General features: G+C 45.7%; 1 protein-coding gene across 1 annotated transcript in view; it reads left to right on the top strand.

Annotated features, from left to right (window-relative positions):
* The window catches only part of ERCC6 (ERCC excision repair 6, chromatin remodeling factor), a 211,735-nt gene that overhangs the window by 162,820 nt on the left and 26,252 nt on the right, over positions 1 to 22,663 (top strand). The window contains exons 15-18 of the mRNA XM_029609617.1: positions 2,808 to 2,927; positions 8,164 to 8,258; positions 10,802 to 10,947; positions 18,051 to 18,734. Of these exons, the coding sequence (XP_029465477.1) occupies positions 2,808 to 2,927; positions 8,164 to 8,258; positions 10,802 to 10,947; positions 18,051 to 18,734 (1,045 nt within the window). The remainder of the gene's footprint in view (positions 1 to 2,807; positions 2,928 to 8,163; positions 8,259 to 10,801; positions 10,948 to 18,050; positions 18,735 to 22,663) is intronic.

Below are 22,663 nucleotides of genomic sequence, written 5' to 3' on the forward strand. Positions count from 1 at the left end.
GCCTCCTTTGCCAGTGCCAATCACTCGACCACGTCTACCTTTCCCCTGACATCCTGGAAGGAATGTCACTGCCTATTAGGGATTTCAATTAAAAGGATTATTTCTTTATTGGTGACTAACACCTCTGTACCAATATATGTGAATGTGGAAAATTTACACACACACACACACACACACACACACACACACACACACACACACACACACACTGGAACTCTCACACAATCTCCCACCCACACCACCCAAACCCTGCCTGCAACCTGTCTCGGGGGGGTAAGATCAACAGCAAAATGCCACTGCTGGAAGCTTGTCTCAGTGGAAGAGACAGTCTGCGTGCAGTAAAAAAAAGCCTGGCTGCCTGGCAGGCACAGCAGCAAAAAAGAACAGATATATTTTTCGGCAATTTAAAACTAATTGTAGCAAATTAGCAATAGCAATTGAATAAAGATTTGAGACACTCGGAGAGCTCAAAAGCAACGACTTTCTCAACCAGAAGCCAAGAAGAAAGTGCACTGCGTGCTATGCTTGCTTAAGGTAGAAATACAGCAGGAACAGCATCTGAGAGCAGCACTGAGAGCAGCGATTGGCTGAATTAGAAAAATGCTTTGCTCTGATACATTGGCATTCTGGTCTCCTTGCCAATCTGTCTGACCCACTCTGACAGGGCTGTGAGGTCACTTATGACTCACAGGAAAGGGCCGGTGTTGCTATGGATACTCCCACATGGCCTTCTCTTATTTCAAAAGGCTACTAAGAAAACACTGCGAACCAAACGATTAAGAACATAAGAACATGCCATATTGGGTCAGACCAAGGGTCCATCAAGCCCAGCATCCTGTTTCCAACAGTGGCCAATCCAGGCCATAAGAACCTGGCAAGTACCCAAAAACTAAGTCTATTCCATGTTACCGTTGCTAGTAATAGCAGTGGCTATTTTCTAAGTCAACTTAATTAATATGTTTCATTCGTGGGGGATCGCCATGCGTTTCGCGGACCCCTGAATCAAACGAATAGGGACCTATTCGTTGCGGATAATACATTCGTTGAAAACTAAAGTACATCCCTAATTGGACACTCTGCGATTGGTTCCAGCTTTTCATTTCCTGCTTCCATTTACACCTATCATATCTATATCTCTGGTTCTGACTGCTTGTATTCTCTGAGGACAAACAGGATGAAAGTCCTCACACATGGGTGACATCATCAGATAGAGGCCTGTCCGGAACTTTGATCTCAAAGGTTCTAGAATTTTCAAACATGCCCTTCTGAGCATGAGCAGCTGTAGTTATCACCCTACCCCCCTAGGCAGAGTGCCTCAGTCTCTTCCCCCCCCCCCCCCCCCCATAGAGCTGTGTGGTTATGGGAGCTGTGTGTCTCATGGTATTCCGCTTTGCGCTCTCCTTACAGTTTTCTTTTCCTTACTTTATGGTAGTTTTCTTTTTTCTCTTTTTTTTTCTCTTCTTTCCACTGTTTGCCAGCCGCATGGTGGGTCTTAGTCGCTGTGCAGCCTGGCAGAGTCTAATACTACCCCTTATTAAGTAAATACTGTACCTGCAGTTTGATATCTGTGTCCTCTCCTTGCTCTGTCCGTTTTTATACCTTTGTCAGGTGCTGGCAGGATTGACAGATTGCATTCCATGGGTGAACCGTACAGGCCACTGAGCCTGAGGACTCGCCTGAGTTCTACCAGGACAGGAAGTCCACGTCATTTCACCGATCGATCGGCATCGATGGAGGTTCAAGCAGTGAAGAGATTGAGGACCACACCGTTCGGGGGGGGGGGGGGGGCTCATCCTCCCTTTGTTTAAAAAAACTAGTCTTCACAGGCAGGAGCCCTGAACGACGTTGCCTCTCCTCCTGCTTGCCCGTGATGGCAGTGTAGTCTCCTTCAACCAAGAGCCCTTCTCTTGTTTACATCTCTAGACTTTTTCCTGTTTCCAGGAGGTTCTATACCTACTGTTGTCAGTAATGTTTTCCATGATGCGGATTGTTTCTTGCTGGCACTTGCTTCACTCCCCTGCCTTAGGCACCTCTGCTATGCATCGGGGTTTTGTGTCTCAGACTGTTTTAAGGCTTTATTTTTGTAGAAACCAACTTTTTCCTGCCAAGACCCCTTTGTGGGTTGGCTGCCTCAGAGGCAAAAAGGAGAACGGTGGTGCTTTCAGTACTGTGTGGTTTCCCGCTTTGTCCTGTTTGGACATCCTGTAGCTTAAGAATCACCCATGTGTGAGGGCTACCATCCTGCTTATCCTCAGAGAAAGCAGTTGCTTACCAGTAACAGGTATTCTCCAAGGACAGCAGGATGTTAGTCCTCACGAAACTCACCCGCCTCCCTGGGAATTGGTTTCTCTTTGTATGAGCTATATCATAGACTGAGGGACTCTGCCTAGGGGGCAGGATGATAACTACAGCTGCACATGCTCAGAAGGACATGTTTGAAAGTTCTAGAATCTTTGAGATCAAAGTTCCGGACTGGGGCACCATCTGATGATATCACCCATTGTAAGGACTGACATCCTGCTATCCTCGGAGAACACCTTTTACAGGTAAGCATCTCTGCTTTATGCGTTTAATTCCATGTTGTGGATGTGGGCTGTGTACATTTGATTCCAGATTCCAGCTGTTTGCGTTGTGCCTTTCTCTTCAGTTATTTGCACTCTGTCTTTGATTCTGAGTTCCACACAACAGGATGTGCATAAGTTTCAAAAAGCTTTAATTCTATTTTCATTCTGTAAATGAATGTAGGGCTTCAGTTCTATATGTTGAAAAAGGGATCTTATACTTGCTGTGCATTATGTTTATTGTAGGATACCACCATATTTGTCTTTCTTCTTACAACCAAAGTTGGTGGTTTAGGCGTGAACCTGACAGGAGCCAACAGAGTTATTATTTTTGACCCTGACTGGAATCCCAGTACAGACACACAGGTAAGCTGAGGTATGGGGGAAAGGGTTTCTAGCTTTTTTCACAATTAAATATAATGCAGTGTTTATAGGAATTTTGGATTTTTTTGTACTATACTTTTTTTTTGTTTCATATATTGGTTAGAGTATTTTTTTGGGGGAGGAAGGGATTTTTTTGCTTAGGGGTGACAGAGGAGTTTCTCCAAGGACAAGCAGGATTGCAGTCCTCACACATGAGTGACATCATGGGATGGAGCCCAGCACAGAAAACCTATGTCAAAGTTTCTAGAACTTTGAGTTTCATTGAGTATTATACCAGGCATCCATGAGGGTCCCCTTCAATCTCTTCTTTTCCAGGAAGCCCTGTTGTTTCGTGGTCGGGTGAGAGCCTCACTTTGACAATGTTTTGTCCTAATTTTCTTAAAAAGTTTGTTTTTTCGCTTAAATATTTTTGCTTCCTCCTGTGGTCGATGCAGGCCCCCCCGCCCCCCCCCCCCTCCCAGTTCTCCCTTTAGTGTCCTAGATAGGTTTTTCATTGTTTATTGGTAATTTTATTTTCATTGTCAATCCCCAGGGGCAGCAGTGCGCTCGATGCCCGCCAGCCATCTACAGCCACTGCCATTGATTTCGATCTTGCATCTTTTTTATTTCGCAATGACATGTCCATTTTGGGTTTTAAGTGGTGCCCAGGTGTACGAGGACCATGTCTATCATGAACCCGCATGATAGAAGTGTCCTCTGCCTTAAGGCATTACACGACGTTTTGCCCTTGCGGCAAGTGCACCAGGATGACCTCAAAGGGACATAAGATCCATCTTGATAAGATGGAACACCTCTTCAGGCCGGAAAAAAATCGATCCATTGGCATCAGCAGCATCGAGAGACCTCTGAGCTACATCCATGGACACCGAGCCATCGACATCGGCAATTCCATTGAGGTTGTCAGCTGAGAGCAATGCTGGAGAGCAGCATTGTCGGGCTCCCCCGGGTCAAAGATGTTGGGTTCGTTGGCCTCAGCACCAGGGAAGGACCGATAAGAGCATCAAGGGAAGCCGAAGAAGCATCAGCATCGGTCCACATCAATGTACGGTGCTAGCTTACGGGAATGCACCAGCTTTTTCTGTTATGCCTCCAAAGGACCCTGCAGCAAGGATAGCCAGTTCCTCCATCGATGCTGGGGAGATGGGGGGTAAGCGATAGACTTCATTGATCCCTATACCAACCGCCAATCCTCCTCTCTGTTCTGAAGAGGATCTGGTTGTACCTCCTACATCCCAGCCTGTTTTGGCATTGGCAATGTTCGAAAAGGAATTGGAGAGGCTGGCCATCGAGAAGCGATGCATGGCATCGGCATCACAGAACACTGGCACCGTCGCTCCTCAAGACGCTGCCGGAATCCCTGCACGCGCTTTCAGTATGTTACTGACCCAGCCGGTGTTAGTTCTCTATGGGGCACTGCTGCTGCCACCTGCTGATCCAATTATTGTCCCTGGTTCCTTGGAGGAGGAAGCCCATCCCCCCAATGGCAAAGAAGACACTGGGACCCGGGTCAACGTGACCAGTTCCATTACTACCTGCAACGCTGGTTGGGCTTTGAGTGCCTAGGGCTCCGTCACCTATCAGTGACAGTGGAGACAAAGGCATCTATGAACTCTGGAGGGGGGGGGGGCAACTTCTCCATAGCCTCTGATGATGCTTCAGATGGTCTCCCCTCAGATTCATCTCCTCCAGAGGATCGAAGGAAGTCCCAATTGGAGGATCTCTTCTTTGTAGGCTTTGTTCGGGTAATGGTGGAGGCTATCCTATTTCAGTTGCTGACTGAAGGGCATACCAGGCACAAAATGCTAGATATCTTTCACTTCATGGAGCCTCCCAAAGAGATCATGGCAGTCCCAGTTCATGAGAACCTTGTGGAGTTACTGCTGAGAATGTGGGAACACTCCCTTACAGTGCCTTCCGTGAACAGGAAGGTAAACACAATTTATCTCATCCAAAAGGTTCTCTGATTTGACAAGCATCAGCTCCCCACCAATCTATGATTGTTGAATCTGCTCTCAAGAAGGCCAATTTTAATTTAATCTTATGATCTTTTCCTCAATATACTTACCTTACCCTGTTGAAATTTTGTTTTATGATGTTAACATGATATCTTTTTATATTTTGTTTCCTATACCCTTTTTTAAGATTTGTTTTTTAACTTTTGTGTCTACGATTTTAGTTTTTATTTATTTTATTTAACCTTGTTTGATTAACAATATTATGTATGTTTATTGTGACCTGCCCCGAACATTGGAGGGTGTGGGATATAAGCACTCTAAAATAAATAAATAACTTCTCACTGACCCATTCCTCAGTGCCCCCAAGGAAGGATTACAGAGAGATGGATGCTCTTGGGAGAAAGGTGTTTCAGGGTGTTATGCTTGTTGCCCGCACAGGAGCCTACCAGCTCTACATGAGCCAATATACTTGAGATACCTAGAAGTGGATGCAGGATGTTGCTGAGCAACTGCTTAGGCAACAAGACACCTTCCTTTCACTGGTGCATAAGGGCCTAGAGTGCAGAAAACACAGGGTCTATTTTGACCTACAATGTTTTTGAAACAGTATCGAGGGTGTCTGCAGCGGGTTATCAGTACCCGCAAACTTGCATGACTGCAGGCCTTGGATTTCAGACCAGAAGTGCAGGAGTGACTCACTGACATGCCGTGTATGGTTGATGCTTAGGCTTTTTACCTGGCTGGAATGGAGAACGTAATAGAGGAGAGACTGAGTAGCGCCTTCAGATCCCACGAATGGTCTGTGGACCAAGGGATCATGAATCGGATCTTCCACCTCTGAGGAAACCTGGATGTGTATCTGTTTGCAGTACCTTGGAACAGGAAGGTTCCTCAGTTATGCTCCCTGTACAGGACACATGGCAAACCAGCCTCAGATGCCTTCACCTGGCATTGGGCTGAGGGTCTCCTGTATGCATATCCTCCAGCTCAATTAATAAATACTCTCTTGAAGCTTTGAGAGGACAAGGGGGCTATGATCCTCATAGCCCCTCATTGGCCGAGACAGGTCTGGTTTCCACTCTTCAGGGAGCTATCCATCCGGAAACCGATCAGACTGGGGACTTCCCCAAATCTCGCACTCAGGATTGGGGCAGGTTGCAACATCCCAACCTCCAGGTCCTGTCACTGACACCCTGGATGTTGAGAGGTTAATATTGCAACCACTCAATCTCTCAGGAGATGTGTCTCGGGTACTGGTGGCTTCCAGAAAGCCTTCCACTAGAAAATCCTATGGATTGAAGAGAAGACTTTCCGTGTGGTGTGAGCAGAAGACCCTAGATTTTCTTTCTGCTCCCCACAAAAACTATTTAACTACCTTCTATACCTATTGAAAGCTGGCTTAAAGACAGAGTGCAATTGGCACATACCACCATGGTATAGATAGTATGCCTATCTCTGTGCAGCTTATAATCATATATTTTATGTGGGGTCTGCTTCAGTTGAAGCCTCCCGCTATATCTTGATGAAAACTCCTTTTGAGCTGCTGCACTCATGTGACCTGAGGTACCTGACCTGGAAGGTCATATTTTTGATAGCGGTCATTTCAGCATGCAGGGTCAGTGAGCTCCAGGCCTTAGTGACTTATCCAACTTACACTAAGTTTTTCCATGACAGGGTGGTCTTACACAGACACCCTAAGTTCCTGCCTAAAGTGTTGGACTTCCAAATTAACCAGTCACTCAACCTGCCTACATTCTTTCCCAAGCCCCATTCTCACCAGGGTGAACAAGCCCTGCACAGTTTGGACTACAAAAGAGCCTTAGCCTTCTATCTGGAACAGACAGAAGCCCATAGACAGTCCACCCAACTTTGTTTCTTTTGATCGGAATAAGTTGGGCATCACCATTGCCAAACAGACGCTTTCCAGTTGGCTGGCAGACTGCATCTACCTTCTGTTATGCCCAGGCAAGACTGCATTTTGGGAGCCATGTCAAGGCTCACTTTTTGAGCCATGGTAGCTTTGGTGGCCCACTTGCAAGCAGTTCCTGTGGAGATCTGTAGAGCTGCAACTTGGAGTTCTCTCCACACATTCCTATCACATTATTGTTTGGATAGGGATATGGGAATGGCCGATGTGACAGCAGGTTTGGCCAATCTATCCTTCGGAACTTGTTTGTAGAACTCAACTCTGTTCCTGCCTAGGGCTTGTTGTGCTTATTCAGGCTGCCCTTCCCAACTACTAACAAACAGTTGTAGTTCTGCCTGTTGGCACTTAGTTTGGTGTTTTGTTGGTCCCCTTTGGTATTGGAGAGCACTCTGTAGCTAGAGAGTCACCCATGAGTGAGGGCTGCTATCCAGCTTGTCCTCTGAGAAAGCAAAGTTGCTTACCAGTAAAAGGTGTTCTCCCAGGACAGCAGGATGTCAGTCCTCACAAAACCTGCCTGCCACCCCATGTATTTGGGTTTCCACTATGTAAGTTTTTGCTCCTTTTGTTATTTTATTCTCTTTAATTCTATATTATAAGATTGAAGGGGATCCTGCATGGATGCTTGGTATAATGCATGCCTGAGCATGCTCAATGAGTCTCAGTCAAAGTGCCTGAAACTTTGACATAAGTTTTCTGTGCTGGGCTCCATCCAATGATGTCACCCATGTATGAGGATTGACATCCTGCTGTCCTCAGAGAACACCTTTTACAAGTAAGCAACTCATCAGACAGTAGTTATCTTCTGCATAGTAAACATTCAGTATTCACTGGATGGGGGAAGAGGATAGGACTATTTGCCTGAAGACTTTCTAAAGGCTGTAATAAAGAGCTGAAAATCTGGTCTGCTACTTTTTACTCCTCTTGTAAACCTTTTCATGACTGTTGTTTTTTACATGCTTCTCTAAACTGGTTTATGCAGCAATAATGAAATAACTGCCAAAGTAGCAAAATAAAATAAGGATTACAGCTTGTAACTACATAGATCATTGTTAGAAGCAATTTTGAGCAGGAAAATGATTTAGGAGTTGATCTGTGATGTACAGCCTAAGTATATAATACAATCTAATGTCTTTTGATACAAGGTGCAGGGCAGAGAAATTGCCTTACCTTGGAGGACCTGACAATGCAAAATAGAAACAGGATGTTTGGCTATATGAAAAAAGAATCCCTAAATATGCAGATAACTAACTGTCAGCTATGAAAAATGGATGATATCTTCGTTTTGATTTCTAATTGTTGGTGCTTTTTGTCTCCATTTATGCTTCATACACTCTAGGCTCGTGAGCGTGCTTGGAGAATAGGCCAGAAGAAACAAGTGACAGTTTACAGACTTCTTACTGCAGGGAGTATTGAAGAGAAGATTTACCACAGGTGTCTGCAACTGACGAGCTTTTATTTTAATGAAATGTAGTTTTGCCTCCTACCAGTGCTACCTCTGTGGTTAACAATTTTTACTCCTGTTTTGTACATATTAGTTTACAATATGCACTCTGGATTCTATATAAGAAGCAGCTATGATGGAAGAAATCCTAAATTCATAATATTTGATGAAAGCTTTCAGAGCACTATACATGTGCACATGAATCATTTCTAAGTGAAGTTGTGAAAAGCAAGTTGTTTCATTTTAGTTCTAGCTCTTACGGTATCTACTTGATATTCCTCAGAGTTTGATATGAAGGAACATGATTACTACTACTATAAGAACTTTGGAATCTGTTGGTATAATGAAGCATAGACTTGTGACCTTGACTTTGCTTATACCCCCATTTTCCAGTAAATTGCAGAGTGGCATATTTCCATGCTTTCTGTAGCCAATGCCATTAGCTTTCAAGTACAGCTGTTCACGGAGGACACTCAGAAAGGATAGAGAAGAGCGAGATGGATGAAAGAAGACAGAGGGTGGAAGGAGAGAACACAGGGAGCACATCCAACTATGTGAAAAAATGGAAATGTGATAACAAAAGATGGTTGAAGTTGAAATGTCATCCATCCTGAAGATAAAATATTTAAGCTTTTAGAAGAGTAGCCTAGTGGCTAGAGCAGCAAGCTGAAAACTAGGGAAGCCAGAGTTTAAATCCTGCTGATGCTCCTTGTGGCTTTGAGCAAATCCCACTTCAGGTACAAACTTAGGTGTGAATTTTCAAACTGTTGCACACATAAAAATTAGCATATATTCACATAACTAAGCTGTATATGAGCAATCGCTATTTTATAAACATCAAAAGTATTCAAGTACTTTAGACTACACGAGCACACATGAAAAAAAAGCATTCTGTGGGGGGGTGCCAACAGTTGCATGCATAAGTTGCTATTTTATAAGCAACTTATGCACGTATATATGGCAACTTTCATAATTTTACAATTATCTTGTTTAATTGATATCAGACTTGTTTATTGTGTACTATTGGCTGACTGGGAGGTCTGGGTGAACTGGGGGGAGTTCAGGCTAAAGGCCCAGGCGGGTCTCGATGATTTGAAGAAGGACTGGGTAAATTGGCGGAGGAATCGGGGAAAACTAGTAATTTCAATTCCCCAAGGTCAAGCAGGATGGTAGTCTTCACACATGGGTGACATCATTAGATGGAACCCAGCACAGTCTAGAACCTCTTGGGTACAGGAAGAAGCCTAGAGATGTAAACAATTGAAGGACTTTTGGACAAAGACCTCACATTTTCTTCAGTGTTAGAAGACAACCGAAAATCCAACTGGGGCCCAAGAACTCCCCAGAAAGAAACTGTGGTCCACTGACAACCGAAGTAAACGAGTTCATTTCACGGAAATACTCATTTTCCATGCGTTGCACGTATTCGCACATAAGCCTACATATGTGCATATGTTGGGGGTTGACTTGCACGTATTTTATAAAATATTATCATAGATCTCCTTGTGGCCAAATATGTGCATATATACAGTCTTGCAGAGTTCTTTGAAAGTTACCCTCTTTCAGGCCGATACAGTACCCAGGTTTGGACACGCGTTTTCGACGCGCTAGCTTTACCCTTATTAGTTATTCCCACGCGATACAGAAAGTAAAATGTGCAGCCAAGCCGCACATTTTACTTTCAGAAATTAATGCCTGCCCAAAGGCTGGCGTTAATTTCGGCCGGCACCGGGGAAGTGTACAGAAAAGCAGAAAAAAACTGCTTTTCTGTACATCCCCAAAAGTAAAAAAAAAAAAAATTGAAAATCGGCCCGCGGGTCGGAAGACGGACGCTCAATTATGCCGGCGTCCGTTTTCCGAACCCGTGGCTATCAGCGGGTTGAGAACTGACGCCAGAAAAATTGAGCGTCAGCTGTCAAACCCGCTGACAGCCGCCGCTCCTGTCAAAAAGGCGCTAGGAACGCGCTAGTGTCCCTAGCACCTCCTTTTACTGTAGGCCCTAATTTGCATAGTCCATCCTCTTGAATCGCGCTCCCAGGAGAGTGGCCTGTGCGTGCGCCGGGAGAGCAGGCGCTCGCCAGCTTTCCCGCGCGTTTTTCTGTATCGGCCTGTTTGATTGTAAGCCCTCTGGAGACAGGGAAATACCTACTGTATCTGAATGTAACTTTTCATGAGCTATGAATGAAAAGGCATGAGTTAAATCCAACATAAATAAATAGAAATGTGTTAGAATGAACAAACATACTAAAATACATTGTTTTAAATGTTAACTTGCTAACATATGTTAAACAGGTGCATAATATGCTAATGACCTTGATCACTAATGTACTATGGGCCTGATTTAATAAAGATTTTTTCCCATTCTGTGTCTGAGACAAATGCTTAGGAAATGAGGCCTTATGTTTGGGGCCCTAGCAGAAGTTAAATTTAAAATGCTTTTTTTAAATTGTTGAATATTATCCAGGACTAGGAATTTCAAAATGATATTGTTGTTCTGAGAATAATATATGATTTAGTTTTGACATATTTCCAGACAGATCTTCAAACAGTTTTTAACAAACAGAGTGCTCAAAGATCCTAAACAAAGGCGTTTCTTCAAATCCAATGATCTCTATGAGCTTTTCACACTGAGCAGTCCAGATGGGGCTGAGGGAACAGAAACCAGTGCAATATTTGCAGGTATGTAAGACTCAAAAATTGCTATTAAACCCACATCAAGGTATATTGCTTTTGTACAGGAACCCCAGTGCTTGCCTAGTTTGGTACCTAATCACTCAAGAGATGTAAATCAAAAAACTTGGAAGTATGAGTAAGTCTGTGGAACCTAGTATATTTCTTGCAGAATAATCATTCTGTAAAGTTGGACTGTTCCCCGTACGTACCCGGATCAGTCCAGACCATGGGTTGAGCCTCCCGTCCAGCAGATGGAGACAGAGAAAAACTGAAAGAGTATCCTATATCAGGACAGAGCCTACCCTGCATCCCTTCAGTATTTCTCTGTCTCCAGCAGATTCAGACGGTAGAACCTGCGATTCCCTTATTTCCTCAGTTTTCTTCTCAGATTTTTTTCCAAGATCAAGCAAGTATTCTCTATACGTTTGTATTTAAAAATAAATAAAGATAGGATCTCAATCGGTTTCCGCTCTGTCAGTCACAGAGACAGCCCTGTCTCCTCGCTCTGCTGGGAGCCTAGGGGGGCTTGCCCCCTGATTATTCAGCCTAGGCTCCCTTTCCGGTGACCTGTGTGCCGTTTTGGGGTGATACTGGTGGTCCAGTCACTCCCCTTTTCTGGCTGCACTGACCCTGAGATGCACATGTCTCGGGTCCCTTAGCAGGAAGGTTTAATTCCCCTGCAGCTGCTCAAAAAGATCTAACGGCAGTTACACTGACCCTGAGCACTCAATACCTCAGGTCCCCTAGCAGGGATGTTTTGATTCCCCTGCAACTGTTCAAATATCTAACAGCATTAAACTGACCCGGAGCAGCTAATACCTCGGGTCTCTCAGCAGGGAAGTTTAATTCCCCTGCACCTGCTCAATAATCTAGCAGCAATTTCTTGGACCTTGAGCAGCTAATATTTCGGGTCCCTCAAAAGGGAAGGTGTTTTTCCCCTGCCAGTGTTCTGACTAGCAGCCATTCATCTGCCCCTGAGCAGCTACTCAATCGGGTCTCCCAGCAGGGAGGATTCTTCCTCTGCAACTGCTAAATAGCAGCAATTACTCTGACATGGAGCAACCTCTGCTCCCTCGGCAGGGAAGACTGATTCTTCTGCAACTGTTCAAAAAAAAAAAAATAAAAAAGTGTACAGCAACTACCTTGCTGAAGCAGGTCTATCCCCTGTTCTGTTAATTTGGGATTGTGTTTCCCCCTGCGGGCCGGCTCAGCTGATCGCCTCCGCGGCGACTCCCTTTGATCTTGCCATGTTGTTCTCTGCCTGCCTATCCCGTGGGGAGCCTGCTTGCGACTCTACCGCAATGGGCTCTGCTTTGCTTACGGGCCGCTTGGGGAGGCTCCCTCCGTGGCAGCGCTGAGTACTACGATCCGGGGTTGGCCCTTCCATCGCGTGGCTAGGTTGTTCCCGGCCTGAAAAACCGTGGGAACGGTGGCCATTTTGGGGGAGGTTTTCTCTTCAGATTTAGGGCGAGAACAAGATGGAGAGCCCGTTTTTTTACTGGTTTCCCGTCGGCTCTAAGCCCCGATTATGCTCTGGAGAGGTTCTCAGACCTTCCCCCTTTCTCTCTCCCCTCCCCCTCTCCCCAGGATGTTTATACCTCTTTTCTCAATAGTATTTGTCACTTTCCTACACATCCTTCGCTAGCCTGCAGGAAGGGATTGCTCCCTTCTCTGAACGCCCCCTCCAGCTAATCTCCCTCGGGTATCTGCTCCACGGCTCCTGGCTATTTTCAGCTCTTAGCTATTTTCGGATGGTAAGGCTTCCGTTGGAATCAGGGTGGTGCTGGGAGCTTCTCCCCCCCCCCCCCCCCCCCCACATACACACACACACACAAAAAAAGAACTGCGCCCTGATTCAGATTCTGTTTTGCTCATGAGGCTCCCCCACGTATGTTTATGTTCCACGCTATGCGCAGACAGATGGGCACGCTCTATTCTTGCCCTGATCAATGCCCAGAGATGCTTAAACCTTCCAAGGTGGATGTTTCCCACCTTGGCGGGGGCGACTGCACTGAAAGCTTTATCTCGGATGCATCTTGATGTCCTGGCTTAGAGGGCAGGGCGACTATCTGCGGCAGTCTCATGCAGCGGGCAAGCCCTGGGTGGGTTCCGCAATTGCTCAGCACCCAGGACCTCCTGTCTGCCGAGGCAGAGCAGGCTGGACGACTGGTGGCAGTAGTGGCATATGGGACGGACACCATATAAGTTTGCTGTGAGTGCTGGCCAAGGCAATGGTTTCAGCAGTATCGGTCATGCTTTTCCGCTGGGGCCTCCTTGATCGGCGGACTACTCCTCTAACTCGGAGTTGGGCACATTTCCCTGCAGCAAGTTGCTTTTGGTGAGGGCCTTGAACAGCTTATTAAATCCTCGGAGGAACAAGGATCCTAAGTTACCGGAGGCCCGTCCGACTTGGTCTAAGTTCTTTTTCCTTAAGTCCGGGTTTCATTCCCTTCTGGGAGGCTATCCCGTAGCACTCGGCCGCAAAGTCCTCTTCCAGTTAATACAGCCGTCCCATTCCTTCATAGGTGATAGTTCATCCCTGTTTCTCGAGGTATGGGTCAAAATTAGGTCGGGCCCGTGGGGCGTCAAGGTGTTAGTCAAAGGTTTCCTCTAGCTTCTGCTCGGTATCTTCCTGACCTCCACTTTATCTCTCCCTGCAAGCACTGTAAGCGTTCAGCAGTCTGCCAGTAACTTGTTAGGCAGCACGAACTCGGAGCTGTTGTCCTGGTCCTGGTGGAGGAATCAGGAGCCGTCCAATATCCCATCTACTTCACCATGTCTAATAATAAAAAAAATAAAAAAACAAACAAACAAACAAGGACACAGTGCTTTCCGTCCGACCTTGGACCTCAAGAGTGGCACGTGGGCCCTCAGGCTGTTGACCCTGAGGATAGCGGCGGTTCACTCAGGCAGCTATCTGGTCTCATTCGACTTAAGGCAAGCTTCTGACACATACTGATACACCGCGCCTATCAGACATATTCCTGGTTCACCATTCTGGGATAACTCTTCCAGTTTTGGGGATTTTCCGTTCAGACTCGCCTCTGCGCCATGCACAATTAACAATGTCCTAGTGGGGGTGGCGGCCGCTCTCCGCCGGGGCGGGGCTCTGGTTCATCCCTCCTCTCTGCCAGTTGGCCTCCCTCGGGGGGATATCCACCGTCCCCGAGAGCAATCTCCAGCTCTCACAGGTTCTGGAATTCCTGGGAACAAGGTGTTCCTGTCGGTTGCTCAGGTACTCAAACTTAGGTACCAAGTGTGTAATTCTCTCGCTTCCCACGGCCTGGGATTACCTTCCGGTTCTGGTCTCCAGGGCTCCCAACATCGTGCTGGTTCCTTAAGCTTTGAGCATATGCGTCCATTACAGGAGGCTTTGCTGTCCGGCTGGAAGCCGGCGTCCGAAGAGTCTCAGACGCTCTTCCGCTCTCCTACTCCACCATCGCCGGCATGCATTAGTGGTTTCTTTGCTTTGCGCACCCCATGTCTGGGATGCCTTTATAGATGCCTCGGTGGATCATGGTCACGATGGGCACCAGTGCCGTGGGTCAAACTCAAGCTACACAGGGATACTGGTCCCCAGTCCAATAGTCCTCAGTCCAATCCCGCTGGTATGCCACTTGCCTAGAGGCCCGGAGGGTCCGTTTTAGTCCTCAAGGTTTTTTTTCCTCTGATCCGTCACGAGGTGGTGCACCCTACATCAATGTCAGGGGACACCGGACATCACCTGTTGCCTCTGCTTGTTCAAGCTGACTTCCTCAGTTGTCAGTGTCTAGGCCCCGGAGGGTGGGGGCTCTCCGGCAGGATGATAGAGCTGGTCGTCCGCAGGTGGGGTCTCCCCCACTAGACAATAGCTCGTAGATTTTTCAGCCGCAGTGGGGTGTACTCTTCGGAGGGAGTGCATGCCCTGGATCTTCCTGGGCTTTTGCAATGTTTGTTCCCGATATGTATTTCCTCCTTGGCCTCTGGTGTGAGAAATACTCGGAACGATCGCACCCGAGTGACTTCGCAGGCCGTGGTACGCGGATATAGTGAACCTCGTAATACTCGGTCCCCTTCTCCCCGGCCATACTTCACACCTGTTACGACAGGGTCTAGTATTTTCAATCAGTCAGATTGCTTCTATCTAATTGCCTGGTTTTGAACAGCGGCATCTAAGCTGGAAGAGGTATTAGGAAGAACTTATTTCCACTCTTCTATGGGCTCGTACGCCCTCTCTCTCTTGCTTACTCCCGGTTTTGGGGAGTTTTTGAGATTGTCTGGGCTGAGTCTGGAAGTCCGGTACACAAGGCCCCAGTATCTCAGGTCTTTAATTTTCCAGCCTGGTTTTTCTTTTTCAACTCTCTACGGGTACGGTTTTCCGCTCTCGGGTATTTTCGCTGGCGGTACATCCGGATGTAGGGGATTTCTCAAGGGAGCCAAGCATTGTACTCTCGTCTCTACTTATTCAGCCTGAGGGGTGTCAGAGCCCCAAGCGTTGTCTTGTAGGGATCAGTTAGTGGAGCTCCCTGCCTTCCTACTGAGGGCATTGCGAATACACCTGGTGCGGACTGGTGGCTCCTTGATGGGCAAAAGGTACTTATTAAGGTATTTACAGTTTACAAATGAGTCCCGGGTCTCTGATATTTTCTTTTCTTTTGGAGTGGTCCTCAGGGACAATCCAAGGCTTCTGAGACTATGATTGCTCGCAGCCTCAATGAGGCGATCGCGTCGGTGTGTTTCTGTTAGGACCGGAGGGCTCCGGAGGTTTTTCGAGGCCCACTCTTTTCATTCATTGGCTGTTTTCTGAGGCGGAGTGTCAGTCGATCTCTCTCAGGAAATCTGGGGTATGGCTACTTGGAGGTCTCTCGATGTACAGGTGTCAATTTTTGGCTCTTTCGGACGGCAGGGGCTTCGAGCGGGACTGTCTCGGTTCCACCCTGTTTAGGGAAGCTTTGCTACATCCCAGGGTCTGGACTGATCCGGGTACGTACAGGGAAAGGAAAATTGGTTCTTATCTGCTAATTTTCGTTCCTGTAGTACCACAGTTCAATCCAGACGCCCGCCCGGCTAGTGTTGCTACGTCCACTCGAAGTGTCTTTCTCTTGTTTCCTTCACAGTATTTTGGAAGATCTATCTGCTGCTATCAGAATTTTATGGCACCGGAAGCATCTACTTGCGGGATATGGATATCTATGCAAGAGCGGTTCTTTACAGAGCATTAAATTATTCCATCCGTTAGTTACTTGTTGCTTGCTTGATCTTCGTTTATTATTTCTCTATTTATCTGCTTTGATAACGTTTATACAGAAGGGATGCAGGGTAGGCTCTGTCCTGATATAGGATACCCTTTCAGTTTTTCTATGTTTCCATCTGCTGGACAGGAGGCTCAACCCACGGACTGGACTGATCCATGGTACTACAGGAATGAAAATTAGCAGGTAAGAACCAATTTTCCTTCACCCACCCCCCAATACATGTCCTTGCTGTAGCCTAAATTGTTAGACAAGGAAAGTTCAACATTCAAAAAGATTTGTCGGGCTGCATCACAGACTTAACGGGTCAAACCTGGTGTTTAAATATATCCCCCCATTAACCAGCTATGTTTCGGCCAGATAACAGAGGCAGCGTGGGGGCATTCCAGGACGTAGCAAGGTAATCCAGATAACTTAGCCGATATTCAGTTATCCAGCTAAATTAACCAGATAACCGCTTCAGAGCAGTCCTAAAGTTATTCGGGTGTTTGGCTATATTCAGAATCTAAGCTAAGTATATTTAATAAATAAATAAATAAAAACTTTCTGGGCCTTGAGGTCAGAAGCTCTGACAGCAAAGTTGTTTGCCTATGCTCTCAGCCTTGCCGTCAGAACAACTCTGGGTGTGGCTGGAAGCGTGTAAGATACTACTGCGCTGCTGACAAGGGTTTGTTAGGGTCCGGAGGGGTGGTGAGAGTGCAGTTGAAGTTGGGGGGAATAGCAAGGATGGGGGGGGGGGGGGGTCAGTGAATTCACATGTAATATGGAGGGAGTAGGAGACTGGCCTTGGGTTGAGATGATCCTTATCTTTTATTTATAGATGAACTGTGATCCATTTAACTAATTTTTTTGGGAGGGGTTGGGGGGAAAGGCCCAGAAGGTTTGTTTGTTTCGGTTTTGGTTTTTTTTTTTAGATCCCCAGCTATATTCTGAATAAAGCTAGATAGGGTGAAACTTATCTGGGTAAACTTACCCGGGCAGAATATATCCAATTGGGTTTAAAGATGTCAGGTTAAAGTTAGCCGGAAAACATTGGCGATTATATTCAGCCAGAGACTTGTCCCACTGAATATCCATGAAAAATTATCTCTCTAACTTTACCTGGATAACGTGTTCCTTTGCTGGCTTACTGAATATGGACCTAAGAGTGTTTTTACAGAAGTCATTCTGAGGATTGTGCAATCTGTCAGTAGTGCAAAGTTATTCCAAGAAAGGAAAGAGAATTATTATTATTAATCATTTGTTTAGCACACACCAGATGTACATAGCACTGTACACGGACATATAATGGGCAGTCCCTATTCTTTGGAGCTTATGGTCTACTCAAGACAGACAAAACACACAACAAAATAAATGTGATGCTTTGAGTTAAAACAGGAAAGCCATGAGTGGGAAGAACTAGATTAGGTGTTGATTATCTTGTACAACTGAGATAAGATTTAAAGCATTCTGAAAAGTGGGTTTATAGATCAATTAACTAATTTGGTAAAAGCTGCAGAAATCAGGCCTTTGTTCCACTAACAATCTATACAAGAAAAGTAGTATGAAGAGAACTGTCAAAGCATCAAAAACTACAATGTCCTAGGAGATAAGACAAATGATCATGAGCTATTAAAAATGAAATGGAGAATCTGCAGTGGACTAATCTAACATTAAACTCTGGGGAAGGGGGAAGTATTCTGAAAAAATTAAATAACTTTAACAACCAGCAGAAGTTGACTTGATTTCATGCTCAGCAGGTACACCAAAAATTTTGAATGTAAAATATTTAATCACTAAGATCACACAATTACTACTTTGAATTCAGACACGTAAGGTACTCTGTCAATAATAATGTGAGCTACTGTAATGGATCACAATTTATATATATTTCTTTAGGCACTGGGTCTGATGTTCAAGCACCAAAACGACATCTAAAACGGAAGGCTGAAAGGTCTTCTGGCAGCGCTTACAAAGGGGACGTACATCAGACTGAGCCAAACTCACTAAAACATAACAGCTTATTGGCCTCACATCCTGTAGAAAAATCTTCCCAGCACTTTATGGATATATCTATTAAAGTAGAGGACCATAGTGATGGGCGGCAGGAAACTGACGGTACTAAACCTCACTTGGAAATTATGCCTCCATTGACAAATGCAGAAAGGAAGAACATATCTCCAGGTGAAATCGGTGATGAAACTCCCTTACACGTTGACAGCGTAAATAATACACAGCTGGACAAAAGAGAAACATCACATACCCATACTGAAAAAGACTTCAATCCTACACCCGAGATGGACGGCTGCCAGGAAAAGACTTTCACAGCCAATTCAGGAGGCAGAAAAACAGACTGTAATCACCGGAAGCAAAAATCAAAAATGAAACATCACTACTCTGCAGAAAAGGACAGCAGGGGTCACAAGGAGAAACATAAAAAGTCCAAACGGCAGAAATGCATTGTATTTGAAGGCAAAAGCATCCCCCACCTGATAAAACAAAGACAATACAGAAAGGATGAAGATCAAGAAGAGGAGAAGAGGAGTGATGATTATGTCTTAGAAAAGCTTTTCAAAAAGTCAGGTAATTATTGCCCTGTAGTACTGGGCACAGTGGCATTAAGCAAACAATTACAAAATCTGTACAGCTTCCTCATTCTTCCTTTTAAAATTTGTATTATGATTAGATTTGTAGATACTTAGGTACAGTGTGATATAATTTGGGTACCTTATTGAACCAATATAGGAATTATCCAGAATGCTGTATGTGAACTTTCAAGAAAAACACAATAGCCCTTCATCGGATGTTCTGCAAAGAATCCAATAGGACTATGAAAGCTCTGTGCTTATTTACAGCTGTACTATGACTTTATTGTGTTCTTTGTTTATGGGGTGGATTTTCAAAAGGTTTAACCAACTAATTTTAGGAGTTAGCCAGTTAAACCTTGCCAGTTAAACTTGGCTGGTCAAAGGGGCATAATTTTAAGCTGGCTAAATGTGCAAGGAACACAAACTTGGTTGCTCATTTTTTTAACTGGCTATCTTGACATCATAAAGAAAGGAGTGTCAAGTCAACCAATGTTCCCCCCTCCCCTGAACAAAAATATCCAGGTGCCTCCTCCCCATTTCTTTTTCCCTCCCAGAACTCCTTTAAGGACTTCCTGGGTCAAACTAGGAGGACACGGACCACCTACCTCCTGGCTTGATATCCAGCAATGCTCTGACAACAGAAAGCAAATGTAAGCAACTAGATTCTGGCAGTCCCAAGTCTTAAAACATTTTTTTTCCCAAAAAGTTGAAAAATAAAATAGCCTAAAGGGCAACAAATACTGTAAAACTTTTGTTTTTTAATCAGCCCTGTAGGGGTCCTAGTGAAGTCACTTTCACATACAAGTATGAAGCCTCCATTCCTCTATGATGATATATAGGTAATATTTATTTATAGAAAGGGTGAGAGATGCATGGAGCCTCCTGGAGACAAGAACAATATCTGAATTCAAACCCTCATGGGATAAGCACAGAGGATCTCTGTGGAAATGGTAGGGATTGTAAAGCTGACTAGTTGGTATGGATGAGCAGACTAGATAGACCATAGGTCTTTCTGCCATCACATTTCAGTGTTTCTATATATGAATCCCAGGTAGTTTGGCGGGTTTTTGTACATTTATTTTCTAGGGAATTTTAGAGATCAATACAACTAGTGTTTTCTAACTCATACCTACAGACTCTCAAGAAATTAATTTGTCCACGCCCCGCCCCCAGACTGCCCCTTTAGTAAAGCCCCGAGACTTAGACGCGTCCCGGGGCTTTATGTGCGTCGCTGGGCCTTTTGAAAATAGGCCCCGGCGCGCATAAGCCACTCTAAGAGCGTGAATCCACTGGATTTACACGCATAGAGCCTTTAAAATCTGGTCCTTTGTGTTTATCTGTATTACATATCTTGGAATCCACCTAGAACACAGGACCTGGTAATAGGTGGAATATAAATTATTGTAAATGAATAAAATATATATACACAGCAAGAAAGGCATTCTTGGGTATGGACAGAGTTGGAACTTAAGAGCATACTTTTTAATTTAAAAAGTATGGGGTAGATTTTCAGACGAGCGCGAACAGCCTACTTTTGTTTGCGCTCCAGGCGCAAACAAAAGTACGCTGGATTTTAGTAGATACGCGCGTAGTCGCGCGTATCTACTAAAATCCTGGATCGGCGCGCGCAAGGCTATCGATTTTGTATAGCCTGCGCGCGCCGAGCCGCGCTGCCTCCCCCCGTTCCCTCCAAGGCCGCTCCGAAATCGGAGCGGCCTTGGAGGGAACTTTCCTTTGCCCTCCCCTCACCTTCCCCTCCCTTCCCCTACCTAACCCACCCGCCCGGCCCTGTCTACACCCCCCCCTTACCTTTGTCGGGGGATTTACGCCTCCCGGAGGGAGACGTAAATCCCCGCGCGCCAGCGGGCCTGCTGCGCGCCGGGCCGCGACCTGGGGGCGGGTACGGAGGGCGCGGCCACGCCCCCGGGCCGTAGCCACGCCCCGTACCCGCCCCCAAAACGCTGCCGACACGCCCCCGGAACGCCGCGACGACCGGGCCCGCCCCCCGACACGCCCCCGACACGCCCCCCTCCGAGAACCCCGGGACTTACGCGAGTCCCGGGGCTCTGCGCGTGCCGGGAGGCCTATGTAAAATAGGCTTCCCGGCGCGCAGGGCCCTGCTCGCCTAAATCCGCCCGGTTTTGGGCGGATTTAGGCGAGCAGGGCTCTGAAAATCTACCCCTATGTGTCTGTTTTCCCACACTTAAGTTAGGCACACCAGGTAGCAGGTTCAACGTTGTACACATACATTTCCTGGTATAATTTAAAAGTAAACTTCCTTTTCATCCACTCACTCCAGTCCAGATGAATGGCTTATACTTACCAGCAGATGCAACTGTGCCTGCCAGTATTCTCTATTTTCAGCAGATGGTAGACGAGCATCCTGTGCTGTGGTCTAAGACCCTGGTAGGCTATGAAGATTGGAGGCAGCTTCTCAGGTGAGCAATTTCTCACTCCCTCAATTGAGCAAGCAATGTGGGGGAATTTCAGAGTTGTCCTGCAATTGCAGTAGAGACAGAAGGAGACCTACAGGACAGCAATTTTCTTGTTTGGGAAGGAGGGTGATCTGCAATTGCAGAGTCAGCCAGGCAGCTTTTCACCATCTGTTTTAGAAACGGGACCAGTAGCCAAATCCGAACCATGGAATATTGAAGGAGTACTGAGATCTCCTACTCTCACTCTTGCAGCACTCGAGCAGATAGGATCTGCAGTGAATTCTTTGTTGGCAGCAGCCTCTAAAGAAGCAGTTTCCGCTTCCCATCCGTTAGATGCTTCCTCCTGGACTTGGACCACAGTTTCTAAGGAGACTGTGAAATGCCTGCAGCAGTCATTTACTTTAGGTCAGAGACAGTCCCTGGAACCACTTCACCCCTACCCCCTCTGATGTATTTGGCAGGAAGCCAGAGAAGAAAGAGGTCCAGAGGAGAGGAAAAGAGGAAACTACCAGAAGACATTTCTGATCCCAAGGAGTCTCATGCATTTTAAAACAAATCTGCAAGAAAATAGTAAGGCAGAGTTGAAAGAGGGGGATAGGATGGTACCCCTATGCTGCATCTCTTCCATAAGGAAGAATTTGCATATTGATTTTCCAATCCCTGCATACATTGAACATTACAGATGATAAAAAGGATGAGAGACCCTATTTAGGTCAATATTAGAAATCCATCCAAGTCCTTCCCTCTTCATAAGTCAGTAAAAGGTTTGATTGATCTGGAGTGGGTATCTCCAGGAGCAAATTTTAGGGGAAGATGCTCTCTAGCCAGGTTATACCCCTTGGTGCATCAGGAAAAGGGAGAGATTTTGCTTCCCAAAGGTGGATACTCTGTGCTGTTCAGTAACTAAGAGAACAATGCCTCCTATGGAGAGAGATGCTGCACTTAAAGACTCTCAAGATAGGAAGATAGTCTATGCTTAAACAAGCCTTTGAAACTGTTAGCATAGCTCTGCAGATTGCGGCTTGCAGCTGGCGCAGTATGTCCAGGAAGATGCTATGGATGAATCCATTCAGTTAGAACAGGATGAGGCATATTTATTAGATGCCTGTTTTGATTTGATGCGGGCATCTGCTAGGGGCATAGATTCCATTGTTGCAGCTAGGAAACTACTTTGGCTGTGCAATTGATCTGTGGTCTCCATATCTAAGACGAACTTGACAAAACACCTTTTAAACGACAGCTTTTATTTGGAAAAGATCTTGGGAAACTGGCAAAAGAGTGTAGTGAGTCCAAGATTCCAAGACTTCTAAAAGATAGATCAAGAGGTTCCTCATGTGCTCTTCCAATCTGGAGTAGTTTTTGGGATTCCAGATTTAAGCAGGGAAGAAATGCTAATAGTCAAAGATCCTGAACCTTTTGCAGGTATCAATCTTTTCATTCCAACAAGAGAAGAGGGAATGAAAGGGTCCTCAGAATCAAGTTCCGCTCA

Source organism: Rhinatrema bivittatum, chromosome 7 (genome assembly GCF_901001135.1).
Source record: "Rhinatrema bivittatum chromosome 7, aRhiBiv1.1, whole genome shotgun sequence".
Classification (NCBI taxonomy): domain Eukaryota; kingdom Metazoa; phylum Chordata; class Amphibia; order Gymnophiona; family Rhinatrematidae; genus Rhinatrema; species Rhinatrema bivittatum.